This window comes from Ascidia mentula, chromosome 5 (genome assembly GCF_947561715.1).
Source record: "Ascidia mentula chromosome 5, kaAscMent1.1, whole genome shotgun sequence".
Lineage (NCBI taxonomy): Eukaryota > Metazoa > Chordata > Ascidiacea > Phlebobranchia > Ascidiidae > Ascidia > Ascidia mentula.
The window spans coordinates 2,733,436-2,748,415 of NC_138570.1; the positions used below are offsets into that span (position 1 = coordinate 2,733,436).

The 14,980-nt window shown below is 38.2% G+C and overlaps 4 protein-coding genes across 4 annotated transcripts; 2 read left to right on the plus strand and 2 right to left on the minus strand.

Annotated features, from left to right (window-relative positions):
- Positions 1 to 3,163: 3,163 nt before the first annotated feature.
- LOC145901886 (putative methyltransferase DDB_G0268948) lies at positions 3,164 to 4,000 on the minus strand. The gene has a single exon (XM_082989694.1). The coding sequence runs from the start codon at positions 3,998 to 4,000 to the stop codon at positions 3,164 to 3,166; it is 837 nt and encodes a 278-aa protein (XP_082845820.1).
- Positions 4,001 to 6,108: 2,108 nt separating this feature from the next.
- LOC145901889 (putative methyltransferase Mb3374) lies at positions 6,109 to 6,930 on the plus strand. Its single transcript, XM_082989698.1, has one exon. The coding sequence runs from the start codon at positions 6,109 to 6,111 to the stop codon at positions 6,928 to 6,930; it is 822 nt and encodes a 273-aa protein (XP_082845824.1).
- Positions 6,931 to 7,245: 315 nt separating this feature from the next.
- LOC145901939 (D-2-hydroxyglutarate dehydrogenase, mitochondrial-like) lies at positions 7,246 to 10,812 on the minus strand. Its single transcript, XM_082989759.1, has 11 exons — positions 10,676 to 10,812; positions 10,402 to 10,540; positions 10,236 to 10,319; positions 10,064 to 10,166; positions 9,752 to 9,945; positions 9,463 to 9,631; positions 9,113 to 9,289; positions 8,567 to 8,676; positions 8,162 to 8,327; positions 7,762 to 7,891; positions 7,246 to 7,509 (listed from the first exon to the last, which is right to left on the minus strand). The coding sequence occupies exons 1-11, from the start codon at positions 10,792 to 10,794 to the stop codon at positions 7,383 to 7,385; spliced, it is 1,518 nt and encodes a 505-aa protein (XP_082845885.1). The 5' UTR covers positions 10,795 to 10,812; the 3' UTR covers positions 7,246 to 7,382.
- Positions 10,813 to 11,142: 330 nt separating this feature from the next.
- LOC145902747 (putative protein-lysine deacylase ABHD14B) lies at positions 11,143 to 12,714 on the plus strand. The gene is made up of 2 exons (XM_082990846.1): positions 11,143 to 11,324; positions 11,502 to 12,714. The coding sequence occupies exons 1-2, from the start codon at positions 11,228 to 11,230 to the stop codon at positions 12,203 to 12,205; spliced, it is 801 nt and encodes a 266-aa protein (XP_082846972.1). The 5' UTR covers positions 11,143 to 11,227; the 3' UTR covers positions 12,206 to 12,714.
- The last annotated feature ends 2,266 nt before the right edge of the window (positions 12,715 to 14,980 follow it).

The following is a 14,980-nucleotide window of genomic DNA, read 5'->3' on the forward strand; positions in this document are numbered from 1 at the left end:
TCGCTCTCTCAATTTGAGCAGGACTTAAGTCGGTGGCGATCACCTTCTTAAAGTAAGGTGCGAATATACGGGTTGCTTGGCCTGTTCCACATCCGACTTCAACCATTAGGTCCAATTTATCCTTAGGATTGTGATACAACGGTGTTTCCTGTATGTAGTTCATAACATAGTTTGCAATTTGAGATGGATACTGTGGTCTGAACTTACTGTACTTCATAGCAAGTTTCTCGGCGCTGAATACATGTTTGTACATTTTTACCATTCGATATCCTGATTTGGTTAAATATAAATTTCTATCTGTCGTTCTTTCTGATAATGACCTCTTCGTGCCTGTGGTTAAAACACGAACAAGGAATTTGGTGTCGGAAATCCAAAACTTGATCGTATGGTACAAGCGCATGACAAATAATCTGCTTCAGTTCTACTGGTATTTGTCACACCACGCCATGGATGTGATCTGTGAAGCCAAATTTGTCACAAATGTATATAAATATATTCAAACATTCTGTCCTTGGGCGATATTTGAAACTACCCCCAACATTTTGGCTGCTCTACACAGCTTGTCAAACCTCAAAGTATTCAAATCCAAACTGCTGACAGCACGTGTTTATATTCGACAAACAGTCCGACATAAAATGACGAAGATTAATGACTAACTTGTGCCCGCCTTCTTGTAGCTAACACTTTCAGCTTTGGTAACTTCCTTTTCGACAGCGCAGTGCAGCCTGTTGTAATGCAATGTAAAGAGAGCGACATTTGCATGTACAACTGCTCCCGCTGGCGCTACAGTCAACAAGTGCATCCAAGCGTGACAAATACAATAACGTACGCATTTTCATGGTTTACAATAGCAACGATTTTACTGTTTGACTTTTATTTTTTGCAAACCTGGCTATCTGTTGACGTTTGCCTTCTGTGTTTGCAAGGAATGTGGGCATGCGACTTTGTTCCATGTTTCACAGGGTTTTATATTAATAATTAAGGCACTATAAAAGAAGCTCTAAATTCCCCTTTCCCTTCAATCCATTGCTAAATTTAGTAACTTAAAACTTGGGACCGCAACTGCAACTTTTCTAACCAGCGACGCAGCATACTTTTGGCACCTTTCCACGATGGACTTTCTGCAGGCGTTCGTGTCATTTCCTTGTCCCAATATGCTTTTCAGATACAACGGTGAGTTAAAACATGTATTGGTACACAACTACAAAATAGGTTTATATTCACAGAGTTTTGTCATTTCTCGGGACAAAACTGACATATATACCAGAAGGCATATTCTTTCTACAGGTCTAAACTCCAACCTCACGATTGTCGTTTTAAAACACAGCAAACCTGCTACGCATATATGAACTTTAATTTAATCTTCAATACAGTAGAAAAGGAAGCGCCATAGGCTATATAGTGCGATTGGGCGCATGCCTTGCAAAGCTACCTTGGTAGTAGTTAAGTACTCAGTGCTATATGGTGCCAACCTTTCGAGAAAAGCAGCTTGTCGTGTTTGGTAACTCTCCTTGATTCTGATACGATCTGATCAAACATTTTCAGTTGTTTACTAGCAGTCAACATGCAGCAGCGCTGGATAAAGGCTCTGCTAGCCCCGAGTCGAAATGTGACCTAAAAATATACACATGCATTGCGTTCACCAAGAATTAGGGTAAAGCACTAGAACACACGAAAATCTCATAAATCTTTTTTTCGAAATCAAGTTTGTAAAGGAATGAACTTTCAATGCGAAGGAGACTTCCTTGGCTATCAGGACTTGTTTAATCTTGTCCTGTATGTTACGAACGCTTGTAAAGACCCACTGATTTGAATGGTGGTGTTGTGATGTAGCAAGTACATCGAGCGTAGCGGTTTATCCGCAAACCACATCATTCATATAAAACAGATGGTCACGTCACAGTACAAGTACTGCAAACAATGTGCGACGAAGTTATGCCTTCTGCCACAGTTAACAAATTGCATTAGTTGCATTTCAAATGTATAAGACTCGCAAATTATGTCGTCGAGTCAAAGCACTTCACAAGTTCAAAACACAAGTAAAAACTATAAGATAAACAAAGTGGAGCCAATAATATGAATTGGTCAGCAAAGTCGTCTGAAAGTCACACCAGCTGCACTGATGAGACCTTTTAGGTCGAAACAGTGGCCATCTGTCTGTAGCTTACACAACAAGTAAAAACTAAACGTACCAACTGTGGGGTGACCCATGTCTCTACTAGCCCGCGGTTAGAGGTTTCACGAACGTAATACATCATTATGTCTTACCCCTTATTCAAATAGAAACCAGATAAAAGTTAGCTCTTAACAGCAGTACATTTTCATCCTACAAACATGTTGTCCCAAAAGACAGACTCATGCGCGGATGAATACAAAACACTTCACTGGTTCAACGTGAACGCGAAACAATCAAGCGTTAGTCTCGTTGTCACGGAAGCTACTTTTACACCGGGTCACAAAGTTTTTTCCAAACTTGATCCACATATAAGCCTATGAAACATAGAAATCTGTGCGAATATTAACGCTACGATTTCGTGTAGTATTTCAACTCAAATTGATAAACAAAAACAACAGGCGGCGGCCCCGTTTAAGCATAATCATTTAAATTCGCACAATTTCTGATTTGCGCATACTTATATGTGGATCAAGTTTGGAAAAAACTTTGTGTAGTAGTATTTTCCCGCTGTAACACCCGATTTTGTGAGAATAACGACAGTTCCAAAAACGAACTTGTATATTGACAAGAATCATCTCACCCATTTTTGTGGAGCGGCAAAGTTAATGCCACGATAAAAGGCGTTACGTTTTAGAACACTTAACTGACGTTGGTTTAAAAACTTAAGCTAGTATTTTCGTTGCTGCTCAGCCCTGTTTGTCCCATAAGCACGGGTTAATGTTTAATAGGGAAATATTAGGTTTGCAATTTTATTCGACAAAACGTTTGGACAGAAAAAATAACAGCAGGCATTATTCATAGAAAGCATAATTAGAGCAATCGTTTGGGTTGGGGATTTCTGTACCAGGACAAAGATTGTAAAATTTACAATTTACACTGATGCAGGAACACTCTAAGGTAGGCAAATGTATATACAAGGCGTAGAAATAGGCACGTGAGTCTACGTAGTTGATCATTATATTTGGCTTGTCGAAATTGAACAAAAGTTTAAGATATTCGACATGTCAGCACAAAATATCGGAAAACGACCTTGAAGCGGACGCTGTCGTCTTCAATGCCAAATATTCTAATCACTGCATCTTTTAGGCTTTCTTTGTCAAATATGCCTCCGTGCCTACGTAAATAATTGTGGTAAACCCCCAGTGATTCTTCATATCCTTGAATATCCTCGAAATTCCATTCTAAAGTAATGGAAAAGTCCTCATTTCGCATCTTCTCCGGCCATGGTATCGCCTCGAATACTTCTGCGTAATTGCTGTTGATTTTATCCAAGATGGCAACTTCAGCCTGATGGTTTGTAAGAGGCTTTGCGTGTTCGTACCAAATTTGGGAAGTGTCAATGTTTGGATTGAATGCGATTCCAATTGGTGTTATGCTCTCCATTTTGTAACCCATTATGATAAAACAACCTCCAGGTTCCAGAACTCTTTCTGTTTCAGCAAAGAACTTTGGCAAATCAAAATAATGCGCCGACAAAGCGCTGAGTAGAAATGTTGAGCTTCTGTCGCTGACCTCAATTTCTTCGGCCGATCCTACTTTATATGTCACGTGATCAAAACTATTTCTATCTATCGCTCTCTCAATTTGAGCAGGACTTAAGTCGGTGGCGATCACCTTCTTAAAGTAAGGTGCGAATATACGGGTTGCTTGGCCTGTTCCACATCCGACTTCAACCATTAGGTCCAATTTATCCTTAGGATTGTGATACAACGGTGTTTCCCGTATGTAGTTCATAACATAGTTTGCAATTTGAGATGGATACGGTGGTCTGTATTTACTGTACTTCATACCAAGTTTCTCGTCGCTGAATACATGTTTGTACATTTTTACCATTCGATATCCTGATTTGGTTAAATATAAATTTCTATCTGTCGTTCTTTCTGATAATGACCTCTTCGTGCCTGTGGTGAAAACACGAACAAGGAAGCGTTGAACGCTGTTTATTGGAGCACATATGGTGTAAAAGGCACCGAGGAAGTGTGAAGAGCGGAAAATGGTTGTTACGTAACATTGGTCACATAATAGCTAGACAAGGTCATTAACTTCGGGAATCTTCTTATTCCCTTGTATATAAATCATCAAAAATAGGCGTTCAGCGCATCTCATTTCGGAGTGTTGAGAAACAGTTACTTGTTTTTTCACGATTCGATCTCGCTTTCAAAGTGTAATTTATTTCCAAGCGATGTTAGTTTCCCACGATATTCTTTTCCGGTTTTATGTAAATTGTTTCCCACTTGATTGTCTTCCTGGTCGGTTAAATGTCTGCTTCAGCCCTCATCGTGAGACCATTTTTCCTGTGTAAAATGTCCATTGATGTTTTCGGGCTTTTTGTTTGTCCTCAGTCTTTAAACAATCCTTTTTCAAATCGCCTCTCTCCAGTTTATGTAAAGTGCATGGTATCCTGATTTAAGGGTGACGCTTGGCACCGAAAACCTAAAGGTTAATCCCCCTGCTCATACTCTCGCATTCCCCATCTTTTTATTGCTGAAATACTTTGGGCCAAAATAAACCAATGAATGAATGAATAAATTTAACTATCATTTTGAACTGTTTTGCTTTAAACTTGCTTAATTTAACTTTAACTTTTACACTTCGCATTAACTTTAACTCAACTTAACCGCATTTCACTTAATTTAACGTTACTTTACGTTTTCGCTCTGAACTCGTATATCGAACGTGTAGTTATTATTACGTATGTCTCATTCATCAACTGATTAATCGTGATATAATTAATAGTGGCGTAATTGTTACATCGGGTTTTTAATTAAAGTCAGGTGAGGAGACACCGCAATAAGAACTCACGTGCGACCTTATGTCAAATGCACTCTTCAAATACGATTTTCTTATCAATTCCTAATTCATATTCCCAAGACCCAGCTTTGAGTTAACTTTCGGCATATAGGTGGCAACACTGGTGGTTTCTGAAGGCATAAGGTATAAGTTAATAATCCATATGAACTAAAAGTTCGAGAACGCATTAATCTAAGGTTAATTTGACGTCGTATTTATTGAGTTTGTATATAGCATCGTACTTGATCATTCTTACATTCTTCACCTTGGTAAAAAAAATTCACATGTTCGAACTGCTGAAGCGTCGCCCTTGGGATAACAGCCAACAGCAATCGGCGCCATCTTTCGAGCGGTCGAGCTTGTTTGCTAACCACTGGGAGGCGCACTTCAGCAAGAAGCACAGGGCGAATTATTGACGTGTTGCCTGACCCTCATCCTACTTCTCACAAGACATAGGGATTTTCAGGTAGCTTGTTTATGTATCTCCTTCTTGAATAAAATTGATGAGGTAGCGCGCGGCGTCGTCGAGATATTGTGATCCATATTTGACGAAGGGTGTGATGTGTAGTTCCGTGGTCATAACAATGGGTAACGTGACTGAAAACAATTGTAGAAAATTGACGTGCTTTATACTTTTGGTCTAGGTTGAAGGTAACCTTGGTTTATTAACCGAGACCCAGTGCCTTTTGAAAATACCATTGTTCCGTTACGCATGACTAGCTGCAACGAACTTGAATAGTTACTGTAGACAAAGTGTTCAAATTCATCCGCGCCTGCGATTAAAGGTGATGGGTTTACGACAAAACAATTTATTTAAGGGAAGTCTAAAACTGTTGATCGGTGAGTCAAATAATATTCGGTCTTTGTGATAGCTTTACAAATGACTGTGGAAACGATTGAGAAACCAGCGGCACTGTCACTTTGCTGATCGTGATAAGTCAATTGGTGAGATATGATCAATCGTTTTTGTGCGTGCTGGCCTTGATTTTTGAACAATGGAACGTGTTTGAATCGTGACAGTGTATGCTGTGCATGTTACAACGAAGTAAGAAGTGATACTTCAGCCAAAAGGTACAAATAATATATATTTTCTGTTATATAGGCCTGGAACTTGGCCGTCTTGACGTTGTAATCTGTATATAATGGCCCTGGAACTTTACAGCATACAAGAACTGGTTTCATCTTACAAAAAGTACAGACCAAAATATCCTGATGACGTTGCACGGTATGTCATCAATTATATCAGTAAAACCAGGTCCAGTGACAAAACAATGGATTTAATGGTTGAAGTAGGGTGTGGATCAGGTCAGGCGACAGATATTTTTGCCCCTTACTTTAAGAAAGTAATCGCTACCGATTTAAGCGCAGCCCAGATAAACAAAGCAGTGGAAAGTAATGCCTGTTATCACATTGCTTACAAAGTTGGATCCGCAGAAGATATCAAGCTTGAAAACGGAACTGTTGACATGGTTTTGAGTGCCCAGTCTGTTCAGTTTTTTGATTTACCCAAGTTTTTTGATGAAGCAAAACGGGTTTTAAAGCCCGGAGGTTGTCTTGCTATAGTGGGTTACTTTAATAAAAGTATGGAACTGATTGGAAACGACCATTCTGCTGTTATTGACATGTCCTCTCTTATATACGACCACCTGAAACCCATTACAACAGAAAGGAATGTGGAAAGAATGAATGAAGTTCGAAGCAAGTATGAAAATATTTTCGAAGCGATTCCATGGGAAGATAAGCAGCGTTGTAATGATTTCGTGATGTCCTGCGAATGGGGTTTGGAAGATATTGTGGGATTTGAAGATTCTTTGGCTTGGTATCACGATTACATGCGTCAACATGACGGAAGGTTTGGGAATGAAAGGTTGAAGGATAAAGTGATGAGAATGTTTCAAATACAAGACGAAAAAGCGCGTTTCACAGTAAAATTTGACGTGTTTGTGCTTGTGTGCAGTGTATAAATATCAGACTTAAGAAACTTTGTGGTAAAACGGGTGGTTTTATTCGTGAAACTGTTTAAGTTTTTGTGTCTTATGTAAATCATTGCATCAATAATCATATGTATATACGGTTTGTATGAATATACGTTATAACCTGACACAGTTAGCAGACAAGACCGCTCGCAATCACCAGTTGCACTGACAAACACATAGTCGAAACAGCTGCATTGTCTGCAGCTCACTGAGACAAGCTGTCTGCGGCTGATTTCCTTCCACATGGTGTAATTGACCATGTATGAAACGTCAACACAGAAAAATCTATATTTATTACGTTTACTTGAAAAGCAGCGCAACAAAGTTTTTATGCAAAAGCAAAAATTAAAAAAAGTATGTCTAAGGGCAATTATTGCATAGAATTTACAACACCGTAACTACATTTGAAGCTAGATGAAAACAAACGAAATTTGCAATGCTCATGGATCGGGGAGGGTTTTGTAGGGATTAAGAATTCCGTTTGGGTCGAACACCTTCTTTATCTGATGCATCATATTTATGGCACTCGCACTCTTGGTGAATGACATATATTGGCGTTTCTTGAAGCTAAACAAAATGACCATGTTTATTTTTGGAAACGTTGACGATTTCTCCCAGTTTCCGCTAATTTTCAAGGTATAATAAAGGTTAAAAATGTTAGGCAAATACTGCACCTTGCAGGAGGCGGAAATATTGTCAGGCATTATAAAACCTAAACTCCCAAAAACAATTGGAAACAATCACAAATTTGACAGACATTTTACTTAGATTTCGGCCAAAGAAATTCGAAGCAGTTTTTATCAGAGGATATTTTCTTACCCCATTCCATGCTCTGCACTGACACTCCCCTTGTATTTGGAAACCCACTCGTACACGTAAGGTTCAATTGCGGACAAAACTTTGGGGTCAAACTTCGGGCATGTCATGTTCAGGTGCAAGTTGCCGTCGCCTGAGGAACAACATTTAAAAAACCTTATATCTTCCCCAGGGGCCAGTTGCAGAATAGCAAGTTTATACTAAGAGTTTCCAAACATGACGAGTTAAAAAAAAAAATTTGGATGAAAAGTGTGTAAATGCTGCTCGGAAGAAAATACATAATTTTAGCAAATATATCTTCCAAACCTCGAGATGTTATACAGACGACACAAATATAGTCCAACTAAAACCAGGTGACGATCTTAATGTGATGTTTCAAAACACTCAAAACATCCATTCTCACCAACATGGCCGTAGCCAAACACAGAGAGGCAAAGATTTTTTAATCTCTCTCTGCATTCCTCAACCATAGTGTACATATGCTCTGTGGGAAGTGAAACGTCATACTTGAAGTTGTAACCTTCTCTCAACGTGGCTTCGGCGATTCGCTCGCGCAGAGCCCATATTGCCTGCGAAGAATTTATTTAATTGACAATCATAGTTGGCAAAAACATGCATAGCTTGTTGTTTTATAACGTGAACAACCAAACACAGTTAATCGAAAAATGCGTTTGATTCTTTTTAATAATTCTTTAATTGTCGGCGTCCATGAAATTATAACATATATAAAATACATTGACTGTATTTGTGCCCACAAACCCTGGTATTCCATGTGTCATAGGCCCTTCAATTTCTACAAAATGCAGACCTGAAGTTTGGTGACGTCAGTTGCGAGGGTGCCATCTAGTGCCAGGCCGATAGACATTATCTTTTCAAGAAATGCTGACAGTTTTTCTTCATCATGTTTGGTGTTTGAACCTAAAACAGGGCCATGAGTTAGTCAAGTTCAAGGAACTGCATTTGTCAGTTTTACCCCATTTAGCAAGATTGTTTTTAACTCAAAACAATCACAAATTTGACATACACTTTACATAAACTGCAGACAGGGTGTGTACACGCACTGTTTCGACCTGTGAGGTCTCATCAGTGCAGCTGTTGCAGTGGCACTGTGCTAGCTTTTACACTAGCAGGCACACAAGATTCCACTTTGTGGTACCTGGCCGGTCAACGTCGATCTGTTGGGTACCCTATACTGAGTACCAAACAACAGAGACGAACATCAGTGCACTGCAACAGCTGCACTGATGAGACCTCACAGGTCGAAACAGTGCATGTACACACCCTGTCTGCAGCTTACCAATTTTATCATGGCTTTTTTTGCACATACTTAACATAAAAATTTACACTTTATTACCTGATGTTTCAATAAGCATGTACAGAGGGTGGGAAGAAATTGGGTTGCTTAAATCCAGATAAGTGGTGACAAGTCTCATAGCATCCTGGTCCATGAATTCTATTGCAGATAAAATCTCACCCAAGTCTCTGCGTGCCTCTCGTAGCAAAGTCAGAACATTTGGAAAGTTTTCAACACCTGGTTGTACACAAATTAGTTGTGGAACAAAAATGTTCCATGGCTTTGAATGTATTTTTGTAAAAGCAAAATGCAATATTTATTGCTCTACTTGTTCTATCATTTGTTTTCAAAATAATGCTATTTGCTAATTCTACTTCATTGCAAAAACACAAAATTTCAAAGTTACTTACCCAAAAAAGCTAGGTTTGTCGAAAGAGGTTTTTGTACACACTGAATGGACAGGGCAGTAACAAATCCCAATGTACCTTCAGATCCAATAAGAAGTTGCTTTAAGTCATAACCAGTGTTGTCCTTACGGAGCTCAGACAAGCAATCCAATATTTCACCACTTGGCAAAACCTTAACCACACATAAAAAATCATATAGCACCTATTATTGCATGATATAGTGTGCTCAAGGTATGTGTACAAATCAATATAAGTGTAAAAACAGTTATTTATTAACACAAATCCAACTTACAGCCTCAACACCGAGCACTGAGCCCCTCAGTGATCCATATCTAAGCAGTCTTAAACCACCAGCATTGGTTGAAATGTTGCCACCCAAATGACAACTTCCTTTCGCTCCAAGGTCCAATGGTACCATAAGTGAATGTGTTGCAAGCTCACTATTTGCTGCCTCAAGAATGCATCCAGCTTGGCACACCATAACACCTGCAATAAAAATATGTTTCTATGCCGCCAATAACAAAATAACTTTCAATTCAAAAATCAATTAAACAATCAACAACTTAAAATCTATATGTTTTATGTTATTTGTACTTTAAAGGACCTGAAACAGGATCAATAGATTTTATATTCTTCATTCTCTGAGTGCTGACTATAACTTCATCGTGTACTGGAACACTTCCCCCGACAAGGCCAGTATTTCCTCCCTTGGTTAATAAGCACATAAATAATTTCAAATAATTGAAATTGAACAGAAAAAATAATGTAAGCTGTACCTGTGGACAAACAGCAAGCTTTCTATTATTGCAATGCTTGAGAATTTCAGAAACCTCATTTGTCGTTCCAGGCTTAAGCAGCAACTTTGACAAAACATTCAATGGGTTAACCAATTTTAGGTGCAAAATCAACGCATAATGCTAAATGGCTTTGTTATATACAAACCTTGCTTTGACCACACACACTTCTCATCCAGTCAATGTTAAACATTTCCAAGTCGTGTTGATCTGTGACAACATGTTCCTTCCCCACAACAGATTCAAAATGTTTCAGGTCATCATTGGTAAGGACAGAAAAATTCCCTCTAAACACAATTATTTGGTTACCACTATTAACATGAAACAATTCACGAATCATCTCTTTTTTTAATAGTTTTATTGCAATGCAGTTGCAAACCTAATATAAACATAATGCTTCTCTGACAGGCATATAAACTTACCGAACAACGTTATATGTTTGTGATGTTAATGGTACAGAACGAGATGAATACCACCTAACGTAACTAACGATCCCAGAATTCGAGAGATTTGAAAATTTACGCAAAACACAGAAATACATTATTTTAAAATTTTCACTTTTTTGCATCAACAAAATCCCCTGGGACTTTTTTGGTCATGCTTCGTTTGCAAAGCAGTCAAATAAAACTTTTTAAAAAAATTTGTCAAAAAAAAGTTTTTGTAATTCGTAAAACTTATTTTTACATTTTTGCGCCCTCTGCAAATTGCAAATACTATTTGCCTACAAACATCGTGGAAAGTATTGGATATTCAGTATTACTCTTTGTTGCATGACAAATATTTCGCTTTAACGACTGCAGTTTATTCATGCAGTAGTTTCGGAAACTCTACGTGTCTAAAATTACGTGTTTTTTATGCGATCGCTATAAGTCTACATAATGCCTTATAATATGTAAAACATATCCCGTTTAACAATTTAATTGATCTTTGTATAACAGAGACAGTTTTTAGTGATTCACTCAGATACTTCCATTATGTTAAGCAAAAGAGCTGTGGTTGGCATTGGAGTGCTATTTGTAGCCAGTCTTTTTGTTTTGATTTCTTTTTTTCCAGACAAAGCAAAGGAGGATGGTATGTTGCTTTATGTATGATTTGGTTTTTGAGTAAAAGAAGTTTATTAAGCTTATGTCAATATCAAGTAGAAAAGACCTAAATACTCTGTTAGTTGTGTGTGTACATGTCCTTTATAAACTCTTAATGATTTCATGCATAAAACTGTGATCTACACATGTTTGTTATAATTTGCAGATTTTTTCCACCAAGCGAAGCAGTTTGTTGACGATGAGAAATCTGCAGTAAAAAGTTTTCAGAAGGATGGAAAGCTTGGTTCATCAGCGATGCCTAAAACCACTGAAGAAACCATTGAAGTTGATGAATTGAATATACATGTGATCAAAGGCAATTCAAACCAAGAAGATCAAGGGTCCATTGCCAAACCACAAGTTCTTTTACTACACGGTGCTGCATTTTCAGCAGAAACCTGGAAAAAATTGGGTACAATTGACAAACTGACTGTTGAAGGTTTTAAAACTGTGGCTGTTGATTTGCCAGGCTTTGGTAAATCAGACAAAAGTCCCAAAACTCTGGACAAAGCTGAATTTTTGGATCACTTAGTGACTAAACTTGGATTGGAGAATCCTGTCATCTTTAGCCCTTCAATGAGTGGCACCTTTTCAATCCCATATTTATTTAAATATGGAAACAAAATGGGTGGTTTTGTCCCTATTGCACCAGTTATGACCAACTCAGATGATGACTTCACTAAAGTATTGGTTCCTACATTCATAGTGTCTGGGTCATTGGACACTGGAGCTCCAGAGAAAAACAAGATCTTAGCCAAAATCCCAAATAGTTCTTCCTTGGTTATTCCTGATGGCAAGCATCCCTGTTACCTTGACAACCCTGATTTGTTCCATGCAGAAGTTATCAAATTTTTGAATGGAATAAAGTGATATGGGTGCTGAAAGAGGATTATTGTAGATACTTCTTTTGCTCAATTGTTTTCAGTCCATGCTGTTGTATTGTTGGAAATGCAAGATGAAGCACAGTATGTAAAGAAAACTTTTTTGATTGTGTTTTGTTCCTGTTTTAATTTTCTCTTTACACAAATGGCAAATGTTTTGTGATTGCGTAAGATAATATGTTTATGAAGCTGAGAATTCCTTACATTGTAGAGTGTTCACTATGGTGCTTGTTGTTGTGTTAGTGGTGTGGGAATAACTGCTCCCTGCTGGTTGTTTACCTTCCCAATGCCTTCATGTACTTTTATACAAATAATATTCAGAAAAACAACATGCGACTAACACTGAAGTGGCAATTTATTAGTGCCGATGGCTTATGCTTGTATTTTCCTGTTGATATTGCACATGGAATATATTGCAATTACATGAAAAAGCTTGTTTTCAAACTGCAATATTAGCGCCATCTTTTACTGTTCTAGATTGATAACAGAAATGAAAATTTAGATGTATACAAGGATGAATTGCATTTGATCAGCGCTATTGTTTATGATAGACATGAGTATTAACATACAAGTTGCAGTAGTGTGTGACAACATACATGTTGAAAGGGCAATGGCAATGTGAGCAAGGTATTGAATTAAAAATGGAATGTGAGCAAGGTATTGAATGTTGCCTGGACATGCAGAGTTAACAAAACCTAGAACTTCCGTCCTAGTGAAACTTGAATGCCAGAGCGCAAACTGAAGACGCACTTATGCTAAAAGTACAATCGTAGTTTGGTCTCTATCGTACTTCTGCACACGTGACATTCTGTAAGTTGGGATGAGCAACTTGAACAAGCTCCATGATCGCATGGAACAAACGCTGTGTTTTTTGTGGTATCAAGGCAAACTTCGCATCGTCTGTCACACTTGTTCGGCTGTCCCTTGGTACAATAAACATAGAATAATTGGTTTTGAGAATATGAATTGAATCAAATCCAAATGAAATAAAATCCTGCCTCCAACAGTGCAATATGACTTCAACTATCAAGCAGTCAAACGTTAAGGGAATTTATGCGACGTTAGTGTGTATTTTGCCGGTAGATCTCCCACGTTTGAGATTCGTAAATTGCAGCACATTGTATTCTGTGCTATAACGTACAAGCTTAATATGAATTGCAGATTTGACAAGTCATGACTTTATAAATTTGAAGCAAATGTGTGCCAGGTTTGCGTAATTGGCCATTTTGCGGTTTGGTTTGTCGCAAAGAGAAAACTAAACTCACTGCGATTGAATTTCTTGTCGGGGAACGACTGCTTTCGCCACTGCTTGACTGCGTTAATTCGACGCTGTTAAAATGTCGCAATGCATACCCGCATGTAAATCGATTAATTCCACCAACGTTGTGACGGCTTGACACCAAGTTTTCGTAATTCGGTTCATCATTTTCCCTAGGAGATATCTGCAAATTGTATTGGTTTAATACATCATCTTCTGTAAACTGTAGTAGTTATGCACTGTGGTACTTAGACGTTGCTGACAAAAACATATATGTCTTGTACCTGAAAGTTTCGTGGTCTTAGCATTTCACCACCCATGTTACGTCTTAACATAAAGTCTTCGTAACTCGGCAATCTCGTTCTTGAAAATATCTGAATATAATATTGCACATATCTGAGACACATAGGTTTAAAACTGCACCGTATTGGTAATTGACTGCAATGATTTAAAATTGGTTTTTATTCGATTTTATTCATTCAAAGTACCCCGGACAACAAACAAGATAACATCTTTTATAGTGCAGTAGTTCCGATCTTTTAAATAAGAGGACATAACAGACCCTTCCTAATATGTAAGTAAGGCTTGGGTTTAAAACATAATTTGCATACACAGTGTTGTTTGCTTCGTGAAACGTTGTTACATGTCAAAAACTCGCACCAGAATTTTTGGCTTGCTTTGTTTGATACAAAATGTCCCCATATAGCATAAAAACGAACACTTACTGGAATTGATAGTCTTGTTGTGGAATAACTGTTTTCGCCACTGCCAGGTTGAGTTCGTCTTTGTTCTCTTTCATTCTCTTCAGGGTCGTTTTGGATGGGCAAAAAATGTTCTGGTAATCTGGAAGTCGAATTGTTGAAATATCCCAATCTGTCACGTCGATTAACCCCACCAACGGTGTTTTGGATCGACTCCAAGTTTACGTAATCCGGTTCATTCATTGTCCTCACAGACGCCTGCTGGACATAATATTTTATAAACTATAAGCCTGCACCCCATCTGCAGTTTAATACTGGCGACAATATTATGTGTAGCCTACCGTACCTGAGGGTTGTGGGGTCTTCTCATTCCATCGTCGGTGTTATTGCTTAACGATATATGTGAATAATTAGGCTCTTGTCTTGTCGGAAACGTCTAAAAAAATATAGCATGTAGGTTACAAATTGATGGTCGTGGTGCTTTTGTATTAGAATCAAATGAATTATCAGGCGTTGGAAGTAACACAAACTTTGTATAGTGTACCGTCATGTTTCTATTTCCGTTAACTCCATTAAGACATTGCGGAAATTGAAATGCTTCGCTGTATTCCCATTCAACTGCTGTCCTCCCAAAGTGATGTACTTCTGGGCAGTCACCATCATCACTAGTTAATCCGGTGGAACTGACACCATAATTTAAAATGTTAGATGAAGTGTCTGGCCAGCTTCCAACATCAATATCCGCATCAGGGGTAGATAAATCAGTCCTACATGCTTGCCTAAGTTTTCGAAATCGCTCCCCCAT